Source organism: Petromyzon marinus, chromosome 28, assembly GCF_048934315.1.
Source record: "Petromyzon marinus isolate PM22_M1 ecotype Great Lakes invasive population chromosome 28, UKy_Petmar_22M1.pri1.0, whole genome shotgun sequence".
Classification (NCBI taxonomy): Eukaryota; Metazoa; Chordata; class Hyperoartia; order Petromyzontiformes; family Petromyzontidae; genus Petromyzon; species Petromyzon marinus.
The window spans coordinates 3,083,373-3,107,378 of NC_133694.1; the positions used below are offsets into that span (position 1 = coordinate 3,083,373).

The 24,006-nt window shown below is 48.0% G+C and overlaps 1 protein-coding gene across 1 annotated transcript; it reads right to left on the reverse strand.

The window, feature by feature from the left end:
* Positions 1–223: 223 nt before the first annotated feature.
* TPRG1L (tumor protein p63 regulated 1 like) lies at positions 224–16,458 on the reverse strand. Its single transcript, XM_032962166.2, has 5 exons — positions 15,787–16,458; positions 6,405–6,499; positions 4,971–5,147; positions 4,397–4,550; positions 224–3,283 (listed from the first exon to the last, which is right to left on the reverse strand). Exons 1-5 carry the CDS (start codon positions 16,111–16,113, stop codon positions 3,089–3,091), a joined length of 948 nt encoding a protein of 315 aa, XP_032818057.2. The 5' UTR covers positions 16,114–16,458; the 3' UTR covers positions 224–3,088.
* Between the last annotated feature and the right edge of the window lie 7,548 nt (positions 16,459–24,006).

Consider the following 24,006-nt stretch of genomic DNA (forward strand, 5'->3'; position numbering starts at 1 on the left):
ATGGACAAAGGCGTTAAGACTGACACTCCTTGGCTGTCGAGCCAGATTTGTCTGGAGGCCAGCAACCTATACCTATTCTGGCGTTGCTTTACAAATAGCCAATAGAAAACACAGGTCTGTGCTGGACACTTAAGTGGTCTATATTGCACCCTTGGATCTGCTCGATTCCATGTCATGCTGTGATGGCCTCGTTTGCCTTTTTACAGTTTAACAGACAACCATGCAATTACATTTCAATTTATTTTTGGAAAATGAGTACAACTCGTGCAATGTTTAGCTGCAAAAAAACTCCCCATACCTCCCCAAGAACCCTAGTGCACATAACACACCAAGTATAGGCATTGGTATAACACCCGCAGTATCCAGCAGCCCAGAGTGATATTGGGTTCTTTTGGTACCCCCAAATTTATCCTGACATCGTATTTGTCAAGAGAAACTAGCTATTTGGACCTTTCACAGCAGTGCAACCCTTGGTTTGGAGGATGACCCATAGAAGTGATTATTATATAAATAATTGATCCCTTCCAAGTAAGCTGGGCCCACACGGGCTAATTTGCCACCGACTGATTTTAATGCAATGATATTACTTTTCAGACCACTCGCTGTCTTGGACCAAGGTTTTAATTGGTGGTGGTGGCAGCACGAGTTTTAAATGCAATGCTACCTTTTGTCTAGGGGCTAGGTAACAAGCTGCCCCACTAACAAATGTAATAGTTTGGATCTTTTCAAGAACCATTGCTATTTTGTTAGATACTTTAAATGGTTACAATGCAATAGGGTGCCAACTGCATGCAACATACTTGCCCATTGTAAACTTACTACTGGATGAACAGGGCTATTTTTAAGCATACTTTGCTGGTTGAGTTTCGTTGGAGATATCCAGGACTGCTTTTAACGTGCCACATTCCCAGCAATGGTGGACTAACTCCATGCCAGGTTCACGGCACAATGCATTTGCTGGAACAATTTGTTGCACACCTACCACCTGATGTGTGTTCAAGATAAATCGATGCATCCAAGTAATACACTTGTTTTACATAAGCTTTAAGATGGTAAATACAATATGGGAGGGAGGAAATTTGTAATAACTCAAACACGTATTTTTTTTTAAATACACCAAATTTACAGGGAAACTAAGGAAAATATAACATTAACAAGCTGTGTGGAATATCTACCAAGTACAGTTACCTACTTTAATTTGAAAACAAAGTCAACATTTGGCATTTAAAAACATCCAACCACAGCTCTTAACAATACTTGCATGATTACCCTTTCATTATTTGTGACTAACAAAGCTTCTAATACCAGCCCATCTGTTCAGAACGTCTTCAAACCAAAAGTACAAGTGTTTAAATTGCAGGTAGATTTTACCTTTTAATTAAAAGTGAAGAAATATAGTTGAAAGATTAAGTGTCGAGTGGGTAACTAACAAAGGCACAATCTCCAAGGCTTGTCCTGTCCAGCCCACTAGGCCCTGTGACCACAACTTTATTTGGCAAAAAAACACCTAAAGCACTAGCTTTTTAAGGCCACTTGGCATGGAATTGGCCACTTCACAAGACAGAAGGAAGCAATTATTTTTTTTTACATGCAACGCCTTCATAATACAAGGCTTCAGCAATTTGTTCTAAAAGTGAGATCGACCTGGGTCAGTGAGGGCCTGCATTCATGAGATGGGGCATGAGAGTTGTTCCACAGTACCACCAACCGTCATTTGCCACTAAGTTTCAGGCGAAATGCACTTTAATCCAGGTGCCATGGGTTGACTGGCCGATGCACCATCTGTGCCCCCTACTATGCTAACTGTTTTTTAGTCCCTCGTCTTGTGAGCACCACTCTGCCCTCCGTTGTTGCTGGAGGGCATCTGCCTTTAACTGCCCAGGAGCATCCTTCACCAGCCTCCACTAAAGTCTAACTTGACACTGCTGGTAACAGTTATTGGTAAGTCCAGAGTGTACCACACACTGATCAACCCACCACCAGATGCAATGGCTTCACTTTGGCAATCTCAAAAACCATGTCTTCAGCCACCCAGTGGCATACCGTGGGTGGTATGGGGACCTTGCATAAAGGAATGTAATGGGTGGTGCGGTACCCATCTAATTTCCCCTCTTCATTGCCTGGGATCTTCTGGCTCATAGGACCCCAGTGTAGTTGCACCACCTACATGCTGGATAGCTACACCATTGATTTAATCAAAGGGCCCCCCCCACTGCCCCCCTTTTCATATAACTGTAGTCACGCAGGAGTAAAACCTTGTACAAATTAGTTCTGCAATGCAACATTTGAAAGCGATTTGCACTTTGCCAAAGGTAATTTTTCAGTTCACGTCGCATAAGTAAATCTAGACATCACAATAGGGAAGCCATGAGAAAAAAGGGTAAACGTTCAGACTATTGGCAAGATGCTAACATGTAGAGTGGTGACCCACCTACCCACCCAGTGCTGTCTTGACACACCCATGTGTGTTGCAATGGCTGGGAGCACACGTGCTAGGGTTGCCACCTATGAAGTACAAAAAATCAGGGACATGGCAAAAAGAATACCTCAAGAGGGGAAAAACACTGTCTCACGTGGTGAATTGTTACGTAATTCACAAACGGAGCCTTTTATACCCCATTTCCACTGGCACATCCAAGCCATTGCAGTATGGGTGGTTTTCCATTGGCGATTTTGCCAGGCTGAGCCTGGAACCAAATGCTGAAAATCTGGCCTCAAGATGACAGCATCTGGCTTGGGGCCAAGCAGAGCCAGGGACGGGGCTAATGTGTTAACTGTGTGTGCCATTAATTGGTACACTTCGAGGACTGTGGCACAACATCACACATTGTGTGTTACGTCAGGAACACAGTTCTGCTTTTGCAGACTAAAAACAACCTGGAGCCTCCTGGGCCGCAATGGCCGGTCTCGTCAACACGGTGATGACACGACCCTGATGTGCCAGTGGAAAAGGGGTGTTTGTGTCCTGGGAAGATGTGCAGATTTCCCCAGGACAGACACCTTGTATACAATCTTGGGAAACCAGGATGGGTGGAGATCTAGGGGCAAGCACGGAAGGGGTGGCCGCGTCCCGGCCAATCCCCCAGCCTTAAAAGCCGACGCTGCCACGTGCCAGGCAGTAGCCAAGGCGGCTCTGGTTGTTGATGGTCGACATGAGGCCCACAACTGCCTCGATAAGCACCGGCTTTTCTAGCACGAGCACACCGTTGGCACGACCTGGGATGGGGTTGGCCGTGTGAGCTCGCTTGGTAGCCTCGATCAGCGCCTCGCGAAATTTCTCCAGCTGAGTGCGTGCGCCACGTGGGGAGTGCGATGCAGAGGGGGGACAAAAAACATGCAAGTGTGTAAGATCGCAGCTGTGGTCAGCACCAAGGAAGAATAATTCTGCATAGGTGTGGATTTTATGGAATACTTTCCCCAATATTCGTTTGTTCGCACAAGTATTTAATTAGCAACAGCCAGTGTTGGGGAGTTGTTGGAGCAAAATGCGTTTGCACATTTGTAAATTGTCCTTATTTTTCCTGGTTTCTGTCGTCAAGTTTTGGGCTAGACTTTGATTTTAAAGGGTATGCACCGAATAGCAACACAAACTTGACTTTAATTTATTTGTGATCTTTACCAGTTACCGTGACCACATGTTACATATACGGATGGATGGACATGGAGAGCTAATGCATTCATGCCATCTAGATGTGGAGGGCCTGCCAGTAAGTCATTATTTCAGTTCACCCTGCATTTTAAACATTATACCAGTGCAAAATCCTCTGATCATGTCAGTGTTTAGCCAAGCAACCTTTGTAATTTTCGATTCAAGTGGATACCACTTTTAAACTCTGCATGTTCGCTTTGTGACTGACATATCATCCGAGGAATTCCCTGCCAACATTTCAACCGTGCAGTTTGAACTGCTGGCTAATATTTGACAGCCTTTAAAATCATCCAGTACTTGTGTATATTAAACATAACACATGATTACACTGATGTCCTAGCCCTAGTTGTAGAATTAATATTCAACTTGTGTGTGTCTATGATGAGTGCTATCTATGAGCAAGGCCAGCTGTGCTCATATCCAAAGTGTGCTTTTAACAGAAGGTGCCCTTCACCCCACCTGTGTCACATACGGATGAGTTGCCGAGTTGCTAATATCAGAACTGTTGTGCTCGCATCCAGCTTCTACTGTATACAGATTAGTTTGCGACAAAATGGCTTCCGTTGATGCGCGATGGATGGCTTCCATGCCTCTCCTGAAATTTCTGATTTGGTCACGATGGTTCACTGCGGTGCGGTCGACGGTCTGGTCGGTGTCCCCGCAATCGCATTTCCGAGCTTTTCTGGACAGAACGCCTTCCATTGGGATCCTATGCGCAACCCGCGTCCGTCGTCAGCTGGACATTACCTGGCAGACGGGAGCCATGTTGGGATCAGCGTTGGCCATGATGTGGTGCGTGAAGGTTGTGTAGGGCAACTCCGTTGACCACGGGTTCCAGCGGGACAGGAAAGTCGGCTCGCGGAGCTTGTCCCAGTGCACACGTAATCCGTGGCCCTCTCGGCTATAATCGTGAGAGTAAAAGCACATACGCACACGTGTACGCAGATATATAAACACATACACACGCACATCAACTGCCATTCGCCACTAAATGGCGGTGACGTCACCATGCCATTGTTTTTGTCAGGGCAAAGGGTATTCTCTGGACACATGAAGTGTCATGGAAGCGCTGGTAGGAGGCCATAGGACAGGCCCAGGTGGCCAGGTGTTCTGCTCATGGGAAGCATTGCTCAACTGTCTTCACTGCTGGAAGGTGGCTGCATCCAATGTTAGAGCGAGCGAGTGAACGCTTGAGCGTTGGCGAGGGATCGAGTGTTGGGGCCGGGGATCGAGCATTGGGGTGAGCAAGCGAATAGTCTGGTGTTCAATGGGAGCGACCGAGTGTTGGGGGGAGCGAGCGAGTTGAGCGAGCGCCGCCTACTTGAGCAGGGACTTGGGTGGGAAGGCGAACTCTCCGAACGAGATGGTGTCGATGAAGTTGAGCGGCACGCGCCGTGCACTCTCGCAGCGCAGCGTCACGAAGTCGTACTTGACGATGAGCAGAGAGCGCTCGGACAGGCACACAATCCGCTCGCGCTCGTTGTTCCAGTGGTCCACCCTGCAGGTGCGGAATAAAAACATTTTAAACGGGGAAGAAAAACCTGCGAACGCTTTGGGTTTCTGCAAATGCTCACCGATATGAGTTTGTCCATGCAAGTCATTAATGAGCGATAATTATGACGTCACGCGCAATGACGTCGTCGGGAGCGGAGGTGCACACTTGAAGCGTGATGCCGTGAGATGTCACACATGATGATGTCATGGCAGGCTAGCCCACGGCAAGTGACATCGCATTTGCCGAGGGCTTGGCCATTATCACTTTTTTTATCAGCACGTTTATTTCGTAACAGAATAATAATTACTGATTATAAAAATGGTAATGATTAATCGACTAATTTGCAGTTGAAGGACTTCAAAGTAAATCTTTATTCATGGAGGTGCAGCAAAGCACCAGTACATTACGATAAAAATGCACATACAAAGTTATTGGAAACTGACATTATAATAATTGTCGTATCTTGAACCTTGATAACGAATCGTACTGTGAAAATGTATATTGTGCCAACCCAAAGTGGACAGTGGTGAGGACGAAGAGAAACTCCGTTTCCACTGACACATCAGAGCCTCGCAAGCATAGGGACCCCCTCAGAGTATGGGTGGTTTTCCACCCGTACTGTGAGCCGAGCCAAATCCAAACCAGGAAAACTCTGGCCTCACAAGACATCTGGTTCATGGTCAAGTTAGGTCAGGGATAGGATTCCTAATTTTAGTCAAGTTGCGTGCGTTAGCAAATTTGAGCGTGTGAAGCTGTCATCACTCACATTTTTAACCACAATTCCTTGACGATCTCGTCAAGGAATATAAACTGTCACGCCAACTGTGGTCATCCTTGCAGCAGCGGCTTTTGGTTAGCCATCGAAGAAATACCTTTACCGCATTACGTGTTTTTGAATGCACTTCTGAGGCCGTCTGGAACGCTCTTCTTCCCGATATTAGGAAGCCACTGGAACTATGCACTTTTAAGTCATCTAGATTGAAAAACTAATTTCTTTAAAACTGCTTTTTGTGTGTTTGTTGCCCTTCCCACGCACCTCTGATTAGCGTGGTTGGCTACGTACGGTGCTAAAAAGTTCAACGTACACACAAACATTGTGCGTGACATTAGAGGTACGGCTCGGCTTCTGCAGTGAAAAAAAAAACCCGAGGACCTCTGAGAGCCACGCCGGGGCCGGCGTTAGTACGGCCCTGGCATGGGTCAGTTGTGCAGTGGAAAAGAAAGGAGGGGAGCTAAAGTGAAGTCTGGTGTTGAGCTCACTCTGCCAGGAGCCAGACGCTTTGTATCTCCCCGTCGTCCACGGTGTGCAAGACGGATACTTTGATGTCGTTCACTGCTTGCTCGAATGCTCCAGGCTGCGAAGTAGACAAAAAGCAACACAAACATATGTTTTGTAAATATATTTAGCTACAACATTCGAAACTTTTAAAATATTCTTTACGACCGAGTACGTGTTATTATTGTTATATAACGTGCTGCGTTACAATCACCGTGATTTAACACGGAGGCTTTCGCGACCAATTTAACACATAGGCTTATTAACAACTCTGGCTGTCGCCTGATGAGGCTGGTTCTAAATACCGGTGAAACGTCACTCAAATTATCAATGTTGTGGGATTGCTCTCTAACACACAACGGTGTGCTGAACTAGTAACGAATTGGCATGTTTTGTTTAATTGACAAACCTTATTAATTTGTGTCGGGGTGGTGGCGGGTTTAACGACACATGAATATTTACGTGATCTAACCCAAAAAAAACTCCTATGGAAACACTGTGCTGTACACGAATGAAGACAAATATAACCTATAAAGAGATAAAGTTACATTATATATAACATACTAGATGTATACAATAGGGAAGAACCAACCCTCCTGCCTAGTGATTCGATTAACTCTCCCGATTCGAATCAATAAGTTATTATTTTAACACTGGTGAATGTAGCGGCCACTAGTGGCTGCAGGGGTCACCTACGAATCGTGGTTGGCTTCGTACGGTGCAAAGTCCAACATACATACAACTACACACAATTGCACAAAATACACAGATCGTACACATCGATTCTTACACACGCACAATTAGGTCAACATATCGCGGTAACTTAACAATTGATAGTAACTGACGTCTAATACACAGGAAAACGTGCATGCATTGCACATCGGTGATTTATGGACAGCCGAAAGCTCAATTGAGATCATAGAATCGGTCGTCCCGTCATGTCAGGTGGCACTATCACGTGCCGTGTCATCACCATACTGCGTGTATAATGCACACAGCCTTGTTTTAGACCGTCCAGCTAAAGCGAGTCAAGAATATGGCCAAATCCGTTTTGAACAGTCGCAGGACAATGACTTGACTGTATTACGGTTTTCATCCTTGTTATGAATCATCCCCACAGTTTAGCCATCACTGCCTATTGCTGCCTTGTACCTCAGGGGCTTGATGTGAATAATCCCTCCTGACGTAAACAAGCGGCTGTTTGGTGATGTGACATGCAAGACATGAATGAGAAGACCGATCCCATGGTCACAATCTCGCCTCGTGTCGTCTATAAATGAGCTTTTCCGCGTGTATTTATTATAATTTGATACCATCCTGCACAAATCGTTATGTCTGAGGAGTTTAAGCATGTACCTATGAACTTCTTTCGCACCGTACGTGGCCAACCTTGCTAATCTGAGGTGCAAGAGTGTTTTGTGACTTTTACAGAAGGTGTTAGAATTGGAACAAAGTATTGCATACGCCAAACTGTACATTCACAGTGCAAGACATCGCCTCCCAGCGCACGCATTTCCCAAGCATGAGCGGTGCCATGCCGATGGCCATTTTTGGAGTACAGTACATGCAAATCATGCTTGCCCTGGCGGGTTACACTGCATTTACAGATTAAAAGTGTGGTCCCCACTCCGAGTCACCACAGCCACCGCACACATTCTCAAGGAGGGGCACGTGTGTATTACGTTTCCACGGTGCACCATAGGTCACACACAAGTGCCCGACATGCACCGATAATTCGGCGAGCAAACAAACCATTGGTTATGATCGCGTACGTGGAACTAACATTGGGCCTAAATGTAAGCTTGGCATGTGCTGCCTGCTGTACAAATGAGGTAGAACAAATGGCAAAAAATATATAAAAATACAAACGAGATTAAAATGATGCTTCTTGAATAAAAACACTACCACGAACCATGACAATCATTAAACTGCTCGGGGGGTGAATTGTTACATGCTCCTATTTGTGTTAGGTGATGCATTGTGTCAGTTGGGGGTCCGTAACCAGTGGTGTTAATTCCATGTTCCTATGGCAAAAAACACTCCCTCATATTATAGTCGACCCTGAGGTGATGTCGGCGCTGTGTTGACGACCACTATTGATTTCCTACTAATGCTGCGGCCTAAAAACCATCGATGGTTTATCCAGGAAAGCCACACCAAGCCTCACGAATCAAGACCACACACACGAGGTTGTGATACTCGGCACTGCCAACTGCTGCGCACACCTCACAGCCAAAGCCTACAACACCTGGCAAGCCCTGGTGGTCGCCCATCCAAAAGCTTACTAGGTGCAAGCCTGCTTGGCTTCCGAGATCCAATGAGAAGTTGCCATTGTAAAATGAGTATTTTTATTTCAACCGTTATAAATCCAAATTGTATTGTAAACGATAGCAGGACAAGAAGAGTCCCAAATAATTATTATAATTGATTATTTATACCGTACCTCCCAAGCACAACATCTTGAGTAACAGAAATAAAATACCGTATGACACAAACCATCTAAAATGAAACCACTACTAATGGGGGGGGGGGGTCCATTTATATGCACTATTGTAGATGCGCCAGCTCCTCAATTAAGACTCAACAACAGGTTCAAGAATTTAGATAAAAAGCGGCCCTGGCTGGGCGGAAAAATCGCGGGCAGCAAGTGCGCCACCACTGCGTAGCTTTTAACGGCGTGATGGCCCAAGTTTCGCGCCACGTGCCGAGTACCGAAGCTCCAATCGGACATTTGGCGGAGTGAAACGTGAAGACTGAAGAAGCTCCCAGCGCATGGAGCCAATCGTCGGACAGGTTAAACAACACGTGTTACTGGCATATATATGTAGCCCGCTTGCCAAATGGTAATCCATTGCTGGTTGCAGTTGCCGCAATGCTGAAGGCTACATTATCTTAAATAAAATGATCGCTGACTTTTGCAACAATTACCCAATTGTGAAAAGTGCAGCGCTGCTGGATCCTTGGCATTGTCCTTGGCGTTTAACACGCGTGGGGCGATGTGCACGGAACAGCATCCCCTTACAAGTGCCCCCCATTAGACACACACTTGGGAGTGTCGGGTGTCTTGACTGTCTGACTGGGCGCTTTGTCTACACAACAAATGTTTATGAAATCCATACTTCATTCGACAACTTGTGCCTCCACTACAGCAAGGCAGATATTGTTAGAGACTTCACTCGATGAATCTGGCCCAGACTTTCAAGTCAATAATGGTGCAGCCATTCCAATACCAACATAAAACACCGAGATATCACTGCCGAGGTTCTGGGTTTAACCCCAGTGATATAATTCAGGTTTTCAGGTGTAAGAAGTTGTAATGTCAGCCAGGTGACCAACGCCTGCAGAAAGAATGTAAAATATAAGATTTGGTCTTTATTCGGCTTGTTCTGGCGTTGAGAATAAAAAAAAATTATACTGGTAGGAACCTCCTGGTTACACCAGCCCACAGGGGATTATTGTGTCCGTCCGTCCGTCGTGCATCCAAAAATGGGAGGGGCTGGGTGGGGAGGGGCTGGTCACCCCGTGGTGCCCTTATAAAACTCAACATTTAACCTACTCACGCCGGCTTGTGCCCGCCCTCCCAGTCGGGCATATTTGCGGAATACACTACGCCACCGTTGACCGAGCAACCCAACGTTCCTACCAGCTCCCTCCGCAGGAATGTTTCATTGATTAGCAATTGGCCAGGTGGCTCAGGGTGCTAATACCATGTCAGAGATATAATCCAGCACTGCTTAAGTCTTTTAATTAAATCTGGGCAACAACTCGTGTATTATACTAGATTCTCAAGTAGACCTTTTGATGTACAAAAAATACCATCATAATACATTATTTTTTATTATATAATTGAGAGTTAAAACAATTTGGTGTGTTTGCCATGTGGCCAACGCTCCTTGCAGGGCATAGAAATAATGAGAACGTCGTGAATAATATAAGAGGCCTAGTGAGAAACGGTTTCAGAAGCGGTGGTCATTCTCTGACACAGTGGAGCGCTTCTCGCAAGAGTTCTGAATGGACATTTGAATCATTTGGCGGGACCCTGGGGTCCCGCAAAAATCAGGTCAATAATGATTATTTTTCAGTCCGCCCACTCGTGATCCCGACAGCAAACGCGCTGCCCGCCCAGACTCGCGCCAACAAGCGCCAGCAGGCGGCGATCAACACGATGGGCGCCACCCCACCGGCCAAACGCGAGCCCCGGGGGGCGTCCGCCGCAGTCGCGCGCGCGGCGACGACGCCCTCCGGTCAGCCGTCGATCTTCAGCTTCTTTGCCAAGGCGAGCCCGCCCCCGCAGTGAATTTAACGTGTTTATGTAATTTTCAACTTTTTACGAGACTTTGTGCCCCGAGTAGCTCTCGACGAGGCCAATCGATTGACCACTAGTTTTGTTGTCGGTAAGGCAAGACTCGTGTCGCTACGCGGTTTTTCCCACCCCGGGGCAGTGATGGGACCCCGGGGTCCCGCCAATTGCTTCATTTGGTTATCTTATGACATGACTAACATCAACATTTGTGCTCACTTGGGATAATACAATTTTTAAAGAAGTGCATTGCATATTTATTGCCTCATTCGGATGTGTCACTGAGATACCGTCACACCTACTAGAGGCCCTTCCACAATCAAGTGGAATGAGCAAGAAATTGCAAGGCTGCACCTTTACCCATTTGGGCTCATCCACGCTTCTTCGCGTGTGCAAGAGCAGTGAAATGTGCGTACGAACATGGTTAATAGGATCCATATCACAGTTCTCCCGATACCAGCATGGGATTTGAAGAGTTGTGCTGTAAATCCTGATGTTTTATTAGTTTGTGTCAGATCAGGAAAGTAAAATTACGCGACCTGAAATAAAAATCAATCGCATATCATATTGGTCACGAAGGCTTACTGTTAAATTTACTGTAAATCATGTTTGCTCTTCATCAAAGTAGGTGAAACTTGTGGGCAGCTAAACTTGCTTAAGTGACACCACACGTGTTTAACGTCAACCACGACTATTTAAAGAGTGTCCCTGGCACTATTCAAACTAGCCCTGGAAGCTGTCACTATATATTATTTTAATGATCCCGTGGACTGCGTGACTGATAAGTGGGCGTTGTGGGGGGGTGATGTCACCCACCACCTGCCTGCCTTTTGCTGCTCACACCATACTGCACCTCGTCGAATTGCGACATCGTTGTTCAGACCCACAGGTTTGAGTTTATGTAAGCGCTGCAAATGTTGCAAAACAAAAAAAGATATCACGAGATCGTGAGGCATCATAAAGTAAGACGAGCGTGCAGCTCTGCAATGACTTGCTCACGCCAAAAGCGGGGGACGGGCCTCCACTCTCCATGATGGCCTGACGTTTTGAAAGAGGTGGACGTATCCACACGTTTACCCCACCACACGTGACGAACTCATGACACATCATGCTTTTGCAAACATGCCAGGTCTCGTCTGCAAAAGAGAATACTGTATACGTATTTATGAGTTCTAGAATTTAATAAACAACTTTGGTTAATAAAACGATGTTATTTCAATGCAACCACCATGGGGAGAGAGAACACGTAAACCCCTAATATAATGCAGGCATCGTCAGGGTCGTTTTCGAACATACGACCTCTGCCGCACCGGTGATGTTTTCTCCCTCGACTGCTTTACCCAGGAGTGGGTCATTTAGTCTCAAGGCTATCTTGGGCACTCAATCTTGCGTTGAATTTTTTTAGATGGGGTCCTTGCATTGGAATGTTTAACCAATACAATTAATGACACTGGAGAAACACCATGTGTAAGAGGGGAGTCACAATACAGCCATCTCACAGCCCACCCTCCCAAAAACAACATACAAGAACTTACCAGGCTTCACTTCTGCTTATCTTCTGAAATATGACATGATCAAGGCAGACATTTTAACACGTAGGCTTTCGCGACCAATATCATCCATAATACAGGTTTTGTGGGGTTAGATAACCGTAAATATGAATGTCGTTAAACCCGCCAAGACCCGACACGGCCAATTAGTAAGGTTTGTCACGTAAATAGAACATGCCAATTCGTTACTAGTACAGCACACTGGTGTGTTGGAGAGCAAATCCACAGTTTGAATGATATTGTTATTTACAATCAGATTTAACCCAAAAAAACCCTGTATTATGGAGGGCAGACATTATCATTCACCTGCTGGCTGTACCTATTTAACACTTGGCATGCAAACCGAAATTGGCATATCGGCAGGATGAAGGCAGTCCAGTATATGCAACCATGCAGTTGGGAGGTAAAAAAAACATAAAGCCATCCAATCAAGTGCTCGTTAACTAAATGGAGTGGATTTGTCAAAGTAAAGTACTGGAATAGGATTACAGATAAGAGGATATTAAGAGAGTAAATAGCATGGACTATATCCACACTGCATTGCACAATGTGCATTGTAGAGTGCAGATTAGATCGGTAAGTGGATTAAAAACATACAAAAGAAAATTATTAAGAGACATGTTTTGAGTGTGGTGGTGGCGTTGATGCACATTTGTAATTACCAGCATCTTGGAAGTGGGATTGGTGGATAACGTATTGTGTTAGAGCATGTTTCATACAAAAAGACAACACAAAGATCCCCCCGTATAGCCTTAATAGCCTGTAGGGGCAAGTGCTGTTAGCGAGCACCGATGAAGGCCGGCACGGCACACGAGGGGATGTGGGGTGGCCAGCACCACGCCCGACCGCATTTGTACTCATTCGAGGCTGAGTCGACCTAGGGGAGGCCCAGGACCGGTTCAGATAATCCATCACTGGCGTCGGCCGTGAGCGGGAATGGAACTCGGGCCGTCGGGTTCGTAACGCAGCGCGCTAACCGCTACACCACCGCTCACACATCCGTGGGGCAATGCAGTACCGTGGTGGCATTTGGAACGAGTACAGCCAGAAGACCACGACCTATGCAGTGGTATCCCACTACCAGTGTAGCAGAATGTCATTGTGGGTTTCTACAGGAACCATGGTTTCCTTCCACACGCAAGAAAGCACACAACGTTTGGGTCAAAGCGTGAAAACTCGCGAAAAATGAATCTTGTGATTACAGCTTGTCCAGAAAAAAAACACAAAGAAAGTAATTAAGTATGATCACATCACATTATACGGGTGGGCGCTTACGATGGCAGCGTTACGACCACAACATACACAGCGGCAGACGCGATGAAGCAACGAGTCTCTCTCTCTCTTGTTAGGCTTTGGGTTTGGTTGCTAAAAACACATCGGAACCAGCACTTTCAATGTTGGCTTCCCAAACACACGCCACACCTAAATAACGACCCTCGCGAGCACGGTTGGGACTAAGCAAACTTGTAAAGTGAACAAAAGGAAAAGTAAAAAAAGGAATTCTGTCCTTTATTGTGCGATTAATGTAAACACAGCCGATGGCTTGAGATGGGGGGGGGGGTCGAGCATATGATTAACCGATAACGGTAAGGGTTATATTCAAAGGTTTATTTAGGGGTTGTGTTTGGTTAATGGTAGGGGTAGTATAAGGGTTTGGAATAGCTATGGTTAGTGGTAGGGTTAATGTTACCTGTGGTGAGAAGCTAGCTATGACTAAAGTTAGGGTGGTGAGGGATAGTTCTGGTTAAAGTTGGCAAAAGATGTTTGCTATTAGTAGGGTTAGGAGTAGTTATAGTTTTAGGTAGGGTTAAGAATAATTTTCCAGGTGGGATTAGGGGCAACTGTGGCTATATGTAGGGTTAGTGATCGCGTTGCTTAAACAATTAAAAATATTTAGTCATACTGCGCTGGCAGTGTTGCACAATCACCAACAACGAGTACAACTCAACCAACTCGTTTTGGATATAATTATGTAGGGAGGGAGTGGTAAAGTTATGAATATCCGTTATGGATGTGGCAAGGGTTAGATGTACATGAAGCTAAAGTTACAAGTTATAGGTAGGGGCTGAAGGTGTAGCCATGGTTAAAGGCAGGGTTAAAGATACAACTGTATTGTTACAATTATGATGAGAGATAGCATAGAGACAGCTATGTCTATATAAGTAACAACTCAACACATTCATCAAACAATGTATGAATAGAAGTCGAGTTGTGGAAGGTTCAACTTGGGTTACAAGTCAGACACTTTAAAGGCGTGGGTAATCACGAGCTTTAACAATCATCAAGTGGCATACAGCTTGGGCATAGCACCAGAGCGACAATTCAGATAGAAATAGTTTGCTTGCTTTTTTTGGATTAGTAAGAAATGGAAATGTTCTTAAAGTACCAGCGGTGTGTGGCGTACTCTGATGAAATGACTTTTGCTGGGATGGTGCATTCCATTCAGCGCGAGTTAAACGACCACTTAATCCATTAATAAGCCACCGTGTCGAGAACCATTTATATAATTTCCTTCAAGATGACACGACTCATTCGTCTTAAAGTACAGCATTGGGAAGATGTGTCAGATGGTTCCTGTTACGTTGCCCAATTTGTGGTTATTTTATTCCACAGCACAATCTACAACACGACAGAGCGACGTTAACAGCTTACCCCACAGTATACAGTGCAGATTTTGTTACAATGTAGTGTCAATGACACATTTGGTATGTTGTACTTAACACCACAATGTTGGTATTGAATACAAACACACACACCGATGTCACCCAACAACGGCACAGTTGAACCTGCCGCATTTAATCGTTTCAATTATTTATCCAGAAAAACGTTAAATTTCAACTCGCGTAAAGATAATCAAATTACTAGTTGCTATTAGGCAAATACCCTATTAGAAAAAAAAACGGCCAAGTGTTGCCTATAACTTTTATGGACTCAAACCAAGCAATAAAGGGCCGGCGTTGGCCCTCTCCGCCCTGCCGGCCGAGGCGCGCCCCGCCCGGTAGAGCCGCTATTCGAGCACCGTAGTCTCATCGCGGCCTAGGGACCCGTACTACTTCCTGCACGCCTATCGCGGATGCAACCGTTAAAAAATCGCTAATACTTAATAGAGATTAAACAAAAACACCGCGTGTTGCAAAGCGTTAACTATGCTGAAACACTTTGTCCAATATAAAAGTTTAGATTTTCTTTACGTTGACGGTAGGAGTGTCATTCGAAATCAATGGGATGTCTATGTATGGATCGCCTTATAGAAGTATAAAAAAATCTTCACCGTATTCGTCAATAACAGAGCCTTGAAACGGAATGTATACAACTGGTATATAATAGTATATCCTTTCAAGGCACTTTTATTGACAAAGGTGTTGATTTTAGTTAACTTACGCGTGCGCACCACTGCAAACGCGTGGATCACCGAACACCGCGTTCACAGAGTATCAATAGCCACAATTAGCGACTTGCGATCGTGCACGCCGCGAACACACGCAAGGGTGAACAACATGCAAAAGGGACACCCACCCTGAAGACGAAGAAATTGCGAAGTCTGTAGTCCTGCACGGTCTTCTCGTCGATCACCGCATTCTCCCGGTCGGGCCCACCGCCCAACGCCACTCCCGCCGCCGTGACCCCCCCGGCCGCCGGCCCCGGGGTGGAACTTCCCGCACCCGCCGGACTAGACCCGCCGCCTTGCCCGGCTTGGGGGTCGTCCCCGAGTGCCACCTCTTCACCATCTTCATGCTTCTCCTTCTTCTTCTTGTCCTCCTCCTCCTGTTGCTTCTTCTCGGCCGCTTGCCTCTTTGCCACGTCGCCCAAGGCGTCCGCCTTCATGTCAGCGGGTTCCATCATGACCGATGGTGTCCCTGGGTGGTAGCTTCTATGAGCTAACGCGTGTGCTGTGCACGCCCCGCTGGTGTGTTGCGTACGTATCGCTGTGTTTATGCTTTGTTAAGTTGTTAAGTTAGGCATGCAGTGAGAGACGGGGGGAGGGGTGGGGAAGCAAGTGTTACTGTTGTTGACGATGTGCGTTTCAGAGCTGTTGCACGTGCCGTTGAGTTAGTTCGCTGCGAAGATCGGGGTGTGTGTGTGTGCGTGCGTTCTGGCGAGGTTATTACGCTGCAATGCAGACGACGAGCGAACAGCTGCGCAGTGAGAAATGCCGAGCTGGGGTGGTGGTGTTGGTGGTGGTGTTGTTGGTGGTGGTGGTGGGGTTGGGGAGTGATGCCAACGTCACCGCGTGCGTGTTCCGGGTTCTGTTTGCACGTGCACGCACCCCGGCGTTGTGTGTCACGCGCGCGCAGTCCACACGCGGCCCGGTGCGTGCCTGGGTGCAGCTTCCTGCGACGTCGGGTGGCTGTGGATGTGTGTGAGTGTGGTGAGTGTGGATGTGGTGAGTGTGTGTGTGTGGTGAGTGTGTTGTGTGTGTGGATGTGGTGAGTGTGTGTGTGTGGATGTGGTGAGAGTGTGTGCGTGGATGTGGTGAGTGTGTGTGTGGATGTGGTGAGTGTGTGTGGTGAGTGTGTGCGTGGATGTGGTGAGTGTGTGTGTGCGTGGATGTGGTGAGTGTGTGGGTGTGGTGAGTGTGTTGTGTGTGTGGATGTGGTGAGTGTGTGTGTGTGGATGTGGTGAGTGTGTGGGTGTGGTCAGTGTGTGTGGGTGTGGTGAGTGTGTGTGTGTGGTGAGTGTGTGTGTGGATGTGGTGAGTGTGTTGTGTGTGTGGATGTGGTGAGTGTGTGTGTGTGGATGTGGTGAGTGTGTGTGTGTGTGGATGTGGTGTGTGTGTGTGTATGTGGTGAGTGTGTGTGTGGCTCTGGATGTGTGTGGACGTGGTGAGTGTGTGTGTGTACGTGGTGAGTGTGTGTGTGTGGATGTGGTGAGTGTGTGGATGTGGTGAGTGTGTGTGTGGATGTGGTGAGTGTGTGTGCATGGATGTGGTGAGTGTGTGTGCGTGGATGTGGTGAGTGTGTGTGCGTGGATGTGGTGAGTGTGTGTGCATGGATGTGGTGAGTGTGTGTGTGGATGTGGTGAGTGTTGTACGTGGATGTGGTGAGTGTGTGTGCATGGATGTGGTGAGTGTGTGCATGGATGTGGGGAGTGTGTGTGTGTGGATGTAGTGAGTGTGTGTGTATGTGGTGAGTGTGTGTGTATGTGGTGAGTGTGTGTGTGTGGATGTGGTGAGTGTTGTGCATGGATGTGGTGAGTGTGTGTGCATGGATGTGGTGAGTGTGTGTGTGGATGTGGTGAGTGTGTGTGGATGTGGTGTGTGTGTGGATGTGGTGAGTGTGTGTGTGTGGATGTGGTGAGTGTGTGTGTGTGTGGATGTGGTGAGTGTGTGTGTGTGTGGTGAGTGTGTGTGTGTGGATGTGGTGAGTGTGTGTGTGGATGTGTGAGTGTGTCTGTGTGGATGTGGTGAGTGTGTGTGTGTGGATGTGGTGAGTGTGTGTGCGTGGATGCGGTGAGTGTGTGTGCATGGATGTGGTGAGTGTGTGTGCATGGATGTGGTGAGTGTGTGTGTGCATGGATGTGGTGAGTGTGTGTGCATGGATGTGGTGAGTGTTGTGCGTGGATGTGGTGAGTGTGTGTGCGTGGATGTGGTGAGTGTGTGTGCGTGGATGTGGTGAGTGTGTGTGGCTGTGGATGTGTGTGGACGTGGTGAGTGTGTGTGTGTGGATGTGGTGAGTGTGTGTGTGGATGTGGTGAGTGTGTGTGTGGATGTGGTGAGTGTGTGTGCATGGATGTGGTGAGTGTGTGTGCGTGGATGTGGTGAGTGTGTGTGCATGGATGTGGTGAGTGTGTGTGTGGATGTGGTGAGTGTGTGTGGATGTGGTGAGTGTTGTACGTGGATGTGGTGAGTGTGTGTGCATGGATGTGGTGAGTGTTGTGCGTGGATGTGGTGAGTGTTGTGCGTGGATGTGGTGAGTGTTGTGCATGGATGTGGTGAGTGTGTGTGCATGGATGTGGTGAGTGTGTGTGTGGATGTGGTGAGTGTGTGTGTGTGGATGTGGTGAGTGTGTGTGTGTGGATGTGGTGAGTGTATGTGGTGAGTGTGTATGTGGTGAGTGTGTGTGTGTGGATGTGGTGAGTGTGTGTGTGTGGATGTGGTGAGTGTGTGTGTGTGGATGTGGTGAGTGTGTGTGTGTGGATGTGGTGAGTGTGTGTGTGTGGATGTGGTGAGTGTGTGTGCATGGATGTGGTGAGTGTGTGCATGGATGTGGTGAGTGTGTGTGTGTGTGGATGTGGTGAGTGTGTATGTGGTGAGTGTGTGTGTGTGGATGTGGTGAGTGTGTGTGCGTGGATGTGGTGAGTGTGTGTGTGCGTCGATGTGGTGAGTGTGTGTGCGTGGATGTGGTGAGTGTTGTGCGTGGATGTGGTGAGTGTGTGCGTGGATGTGGTGAGTGTGTGCGTGGATGTGGTGAGTGTGTGTGCGTGGATGTGGTGAGTGTGTGCATGGATGTGGTGAGTGTGTGTGTGTCGATGTGGTGAGTGTGTGTGGATGTGGTGAGTGTGTGTGTGTGGATGTGGTGAGTGTGTGTGGATGTGGTGAGTGTGTGTGTGTGGATGTGGTGAGTGTGTGTGCATGGATGTGGTGAGTGTGTGTGTGTGGATGTGGTGAGTGTTGTGCGTGTGGATGTGGTGAGTGTGTGTGCATGGATGTGGTGAGTGTGTGTGTGGATGTGGTGAGTGTGTGTGTGTGGTGAGTGTGTGTGTGTGGATGTGGTGAGTGTGTGTGTGTGGATGTGGTGAGTGTGTGTGTGTGGATGTGGTGAGTGTGTATGTGTGGATGTGGTGAGTGTGTGTGTGTGGATGTGGTGAGTGTTGTGCATGGATGTGGTGAGTGTGTGTGCATGGATGTGGTGAGTGTGTGTGTGTGGATGTGGTGAGTGTGTGTGGATGTGGTGAGTGTGTGTGGATGTGGTGAGTGTTGTGCGTGGATGTGGTGAGTGTGTGCATGGATGTGGTGAGTGTGTGTGTGTCGATGTGGTGAGTGTGTGTGTGGATGTGGTGAGTGTGTGTGTGTGGATGTGGTGAGTGTGTGTGTGTGGATGTGGTGAGTGTTGTGCATGGATGTGGTGAGTGTGTGTGCATGGATGTGGTGAGTGTGTGTTTGTGGATGTGGTGAGTGTGTGTGTGGATGTGGTGAGTGTGTGTGGATGTGGTGAGTGTGTGTGTGTGGATGTGGTGAGTGTGTGTGCATGGATGTGGTGAGTGTGTGTGTGTGGATGTGGTGAGTGTGTGTGTGGATGTGGTGAGTGTGTGTGTGTGGATGTGGTGAGTGTGTGTGTGTGTGGATGTGGTGAGTGTGTGTGTGTGGATGTGGTGAGTGTGTGTGTGTGTGGTGAGTGTGTGTGTGTGGATGTGGTGAGTGTGTGTGTGTGGATGTGGTGAGTGTTGTGCATGGATGTGGTGAGTGTTGTGCATGGATGTGGTGAGTGTGTGTGCATGGATGTGGTGAGTGTGTGTGTGGATGTGGTGAGTGTGTGTGTGGATGTGGTGAGTGTGTGTGTGTGGATGTGGTGAGTGTGTGTGTGTGGATGTGGTGAGTGTGTGTGTGTGGATGTGGTGAGTGTGTGTGTGTGGATGTGGTGAGTGTGTGTGTGTGGATGTGGTGAGTGTTGTGCGTGTGGATGTGGTGAGTGTGTGTGCATGGATGTGGTGAGTGTGTGTGTGGATGTGGTGAGTGTTGTGCGCGTGGATGTGGTTAGTGTGTGCGCGTGGATGTGGTGAGTGTGTGCGCGTGGATGTGGTGAGTGTGTGCGTGGATGTGGTGAGTGTTGTGCGTGGATGTGGTGAGTGTGTGTGCATGGATGTGGGGAGTGTGTGTGTGGATGTGGTGAGTGTGTGTGGATGTGGTGAGTGTGTGTGTGTGGTGAGTGTGTGTGTGTGGATGTGGTGAGTGTGTGTGGATGTGGTGAGTGTGTGTGTGTGGTGAGTGTGTGGATGTGGTGAGTGTGTGTGGGTGGTGAGTGTGTGTGCGTGGATGTGGGGAGCGGTGGTGGAGCGGTTAGCGCGCTGCTCTACGAACCTGGCAGAGACCCGGGTTCGCGATTCCCGCCATCAACACCAGTGATGATTATATTAACCGAAATGGTCCTGGGCCTGCCCCCCCCTAGGTTGACTCAGCCTCAAATAAGTAATCTGGTGCGGTGTGTATAGATCGTCACTGGGAAGACAAAGGCGGCCTGGCGTGGTTGTGGGCCACCTACCCCCCCCTCGTGTGCCGTCCCGGCCTTCATAGTGTGCTGGCTAACAGCACTTGCCCCTAGAGTCTGTTAAGGCTACACGGGGGATCTTTGTTTTTGGATGTGTATAGGCCACAACAGTCTGTTCAGGCTGTACGGGGGGCCAATCTCCATTTGCATGTCTGTGTGCGTACGTGTGTGGACTCTATGTACATGCGTCCCGAGTTCGATTACCGCTCACTGCAGCAACAACAACAACAAAACCGGTGGCGATTAGGGGGCAATCCATTTAGTACGTACGTATGGAGAGGGGGTTAACCCCAATGCGAACCGCTTGCGTATGGGGGGGGGGTCCTACTGACAATGTACGCATAGGGAACGGGGGGTGGGGGTGAAGCCTCGATAGTAATAATAATAATGTGTCTGCATTGGCCTTCAAATGAGTTAGATATTCCGGCGGCGGACTATCTGTTCGCTTAAACACGTTAATACTGGTAGTAGGAAACGCAGTGGACTGGAAGTCCAACCGGGATTAATTCTCACAGGAGGCAGGGGATTAATTGTTGTGTATGTCTGTGGATGTCTGTCCACGTGTATCCGGACACCCGGATAAAATGGGAGGGGAGGGGCTGGGTGGGGAGGGGAGGGTGGGGAGGAGCTGGGGAGGGGAGGGTGGGGCTGGGTGGGGGGTGTGGGAGGGGTGGGGGGTGTGGGAGGGGCTGGGTGGGGTGTGGGAGGGGCTGGGTGGGGTGGGGAGGGGCTGGGTGGGGTGTGGGAGGGGCTGGGTGGGGTGGGGTGGGGAGGGGCTGGGTGGGGAGGGGCTGGGGAGGGGAGGGTGGGGCTGGGTGGGGGTGGGGAGGGGAGGGTGGGGAGGGGCTGGGGTGGGGAGGGGCTGGGGAGTGGAGGGTGGGGAGGGGCTGGGTGGGGGCTGGGGAGGGGCTGGGTGGGGAGGGTGGGGCTGGGTGGGGGGTGGGAGGGGCTGGGTGGGGAGGGTGGGAGGGCTGGGTGGGGAGGGGTGGGGCTGGGTGGGGAGGGGTGGGGCTGGGTGGGGAGGGGTGTGGCTGAGTGGGGAGGGGTGTGGCTGAGTGGGGAGGGGCTGGTCAACCCGTGGTGCCCTTATAAAACTCAACGTTTCACCTACTCACGCCGGCTTGTGCCCGCCCTCACAGTCGGGCATATTGTGCGGAATACACCACGTGGTGGTGCCGTTGTTGTCCCTGGCCATTGACCGAGCAACCCAACGTTCCTACCAGCTCCCTCCGCAGGAGAATGTGTTTTTATTAATCTTTGATCGTCTCTGCGTGGATTAAATATCGTTCGTTCTATAGGACTCGCGGGGGGGGGGGGGGGGGGGGTGCATCAGCCGTACGTACGCAGGTAGGGGCGGGGGTAAAAAGTCCGCGTGCCTACAGGAAGGGGGGGGGGGGATTTTTACGTACCTACTAAATGGATGGTCCCTTATCTGAACCGGTCCCGGGTCTCCCCTGGGTCGACTCAGCCTCAAATAAGTGCGGTGTGTAAATATCGACCACTAGGGGAGACAAATGCGGCCGGGTGTTGGTGCCGGCCACCCACCACCTCGTGTACCGTTAACAGCACTTGCCCCATCGGTATGTTGAGGCTATACGGGGGCTCTTTATCTTGTGCAGCCGCTACACAGTATGTTTTTGTGTGCAGGGTGTGTGTCTGTAACGTGTGTGTGTGGAGCCTCTGAACAATACGTTTGTGTGCAGAGTGTGCATTGTGTGTGTGTAGCCTCTGCACAGTACATGTGTGTGCAGCAAGTGTGTGTACCTACGTGACTTTACCGAAAGAACCAAAGAGAATGGATATCCTGCAGTCACGAAAGCTTCAAATCAAGATTGTGTGTCGAGTGGTTAATGCAGCCTCGTGTGCCTGATAGTAAGAGCGTGTTTACGAACAGCCCCATGTGGGTGCTGCGTGTATGTGTGTGAAGCGTGTGTGTGTGTGTTTATGTAACTTGTGTGTGTCAAACAACACCGTGTGTATGTGTAAACACCCCTTGTGTTTAAATAGAGGATGCAGGCCAAATATGCAACGTGTTTGTAAACGCTACCTTTCCACCTATCTGTCCCACCACTCAACTCCACTCACCCTAAAATAGTACAATACTGTAATATTGTGTTTTGTAGCTCTAGGTATTTTCGGGTTGTATCGAGTGCTGTTTGACATTATGTCCGACGTTTCGCGCCACGTGCCGGGAGCTACTTCAGTTCCTCAAGAAGTTCCCAACAACACGTGGAACTGAATTACATTCTCCGTAATTGTCATTAATCATTGACAAGGGCACTCCCATCTCCCGAGATGGTTTCCTGGACAACTAAATATAATCTTGTATTCGAATTCGCTCATGCGTTGTGGAGCATTGCGGTTAACGATGTCAACCTCTCATTACCAGATTAAAAGTATACTCTTTGAGAGCTCTATTTCATATGATAAAGTATCGGGTTGAAGCCAAGTCACAGACGAGACTTAAAAGCTTGTTCACCACGAATTACAACCAGTGACCCAGTGCCTGTTCTGGATGTCACATCGTAGTAAACTATAAAGTTAAATCGATTACCTTTACGTTGTTTAAAGACTAATAATCCTAAATACAGAATTACTCATTCGACTGAGTAGATTGTCGTGATTCTGCTGCTCTTTTCTCCAACGGAAATGAATAAAAACCCCGTTTCTTTTTTTTTTATGAGCTTTCTCATCGGTTACCAAGTTGGAATTTAATATATCTTCCAGGCCTGAATGCTGATCAAATGCAAAAGGTCAAAACCGGTGGCAGAATTTGCTTGTTTAAACATGATGTGGTATAATATTGGCTTGTAAAGCCCCTAGGATAATGAATTGAAATGTAATTTTAATACTGTACGGAGAGACGAACGGACATGTATTTTATGGACTGTATCAGTTTACAACGTAATGATCCCTAACAACGCTTCACAGTATGGTGTTAAAACAATAGCATTCCAGTGTTGCTGTAAATTGTTCCAATTAAAGTACATTTTGATTAACAAATCTTGCAGTCTTTATTATTTTTTTCTTCTGGAATTAAAGGTGATTGTTACACATTTTACTGGGGTCAAAAAAACCCGGACATTGTTGTTTGAATGATTCTCATGGCCCAGCATGGCATGGGGAGGGCATTTACCAAGAAGTGGGCCGCCTAGTGGATGGAATTAATTAGCTTTACGTTTCTGGAGGGACCTGCATTGGGATTTTGGCCTACTCCACGCAGAATCAGAGTTTAACTTGTGGGTTGAAACCTGAGAATCTGTTTAAAAACCCGACGATATTAGGTATTAGGGGTAAAACTCAACTCTTCCAACTCCTGCTAATGTTGCGACCCCATGCCTACAGAAAATTTCAAGTCCCAGTGACTACCCATACAAATACATAACTGTTATCCGAGGCCCCTATTACCCACGGCAGTAGTAGGGTCCGTGTAAACTATTATCCGCGAGAATTTTTGATAAGAGGAAATTCACCCGCTGGTTATCCACAAGGCCCTATCAAACGTAATCCGGCCCTGCGTCGTTTGCAAGTC

Excerpts from the sequence above, each read along its gene's own strand:
- TPRG1L (XM_032962166.2), bottom strand. The coding sequence starts at position 16,113 with ATGATGGAACCCGCTGACATGAAGGCGGACGCCTTGGGCGACGTGGCA. Across the intron at positions 6,500-15,786 it reads GCAATTTCTTCGTCTTCAGG|CCTGGAGCATTCGAGCAAGC; the intron begins GTGGGTGTCCCT and ends TCTACTTCGCAG. Across the intron at positions 3,284-4,396 it reads ACATGGCTCCCGTCTGCCAG|CTGGAGAAATTTCGCGAGGC; the intron begins GTAATGTCCAGC and ends GCACGCACTCAG.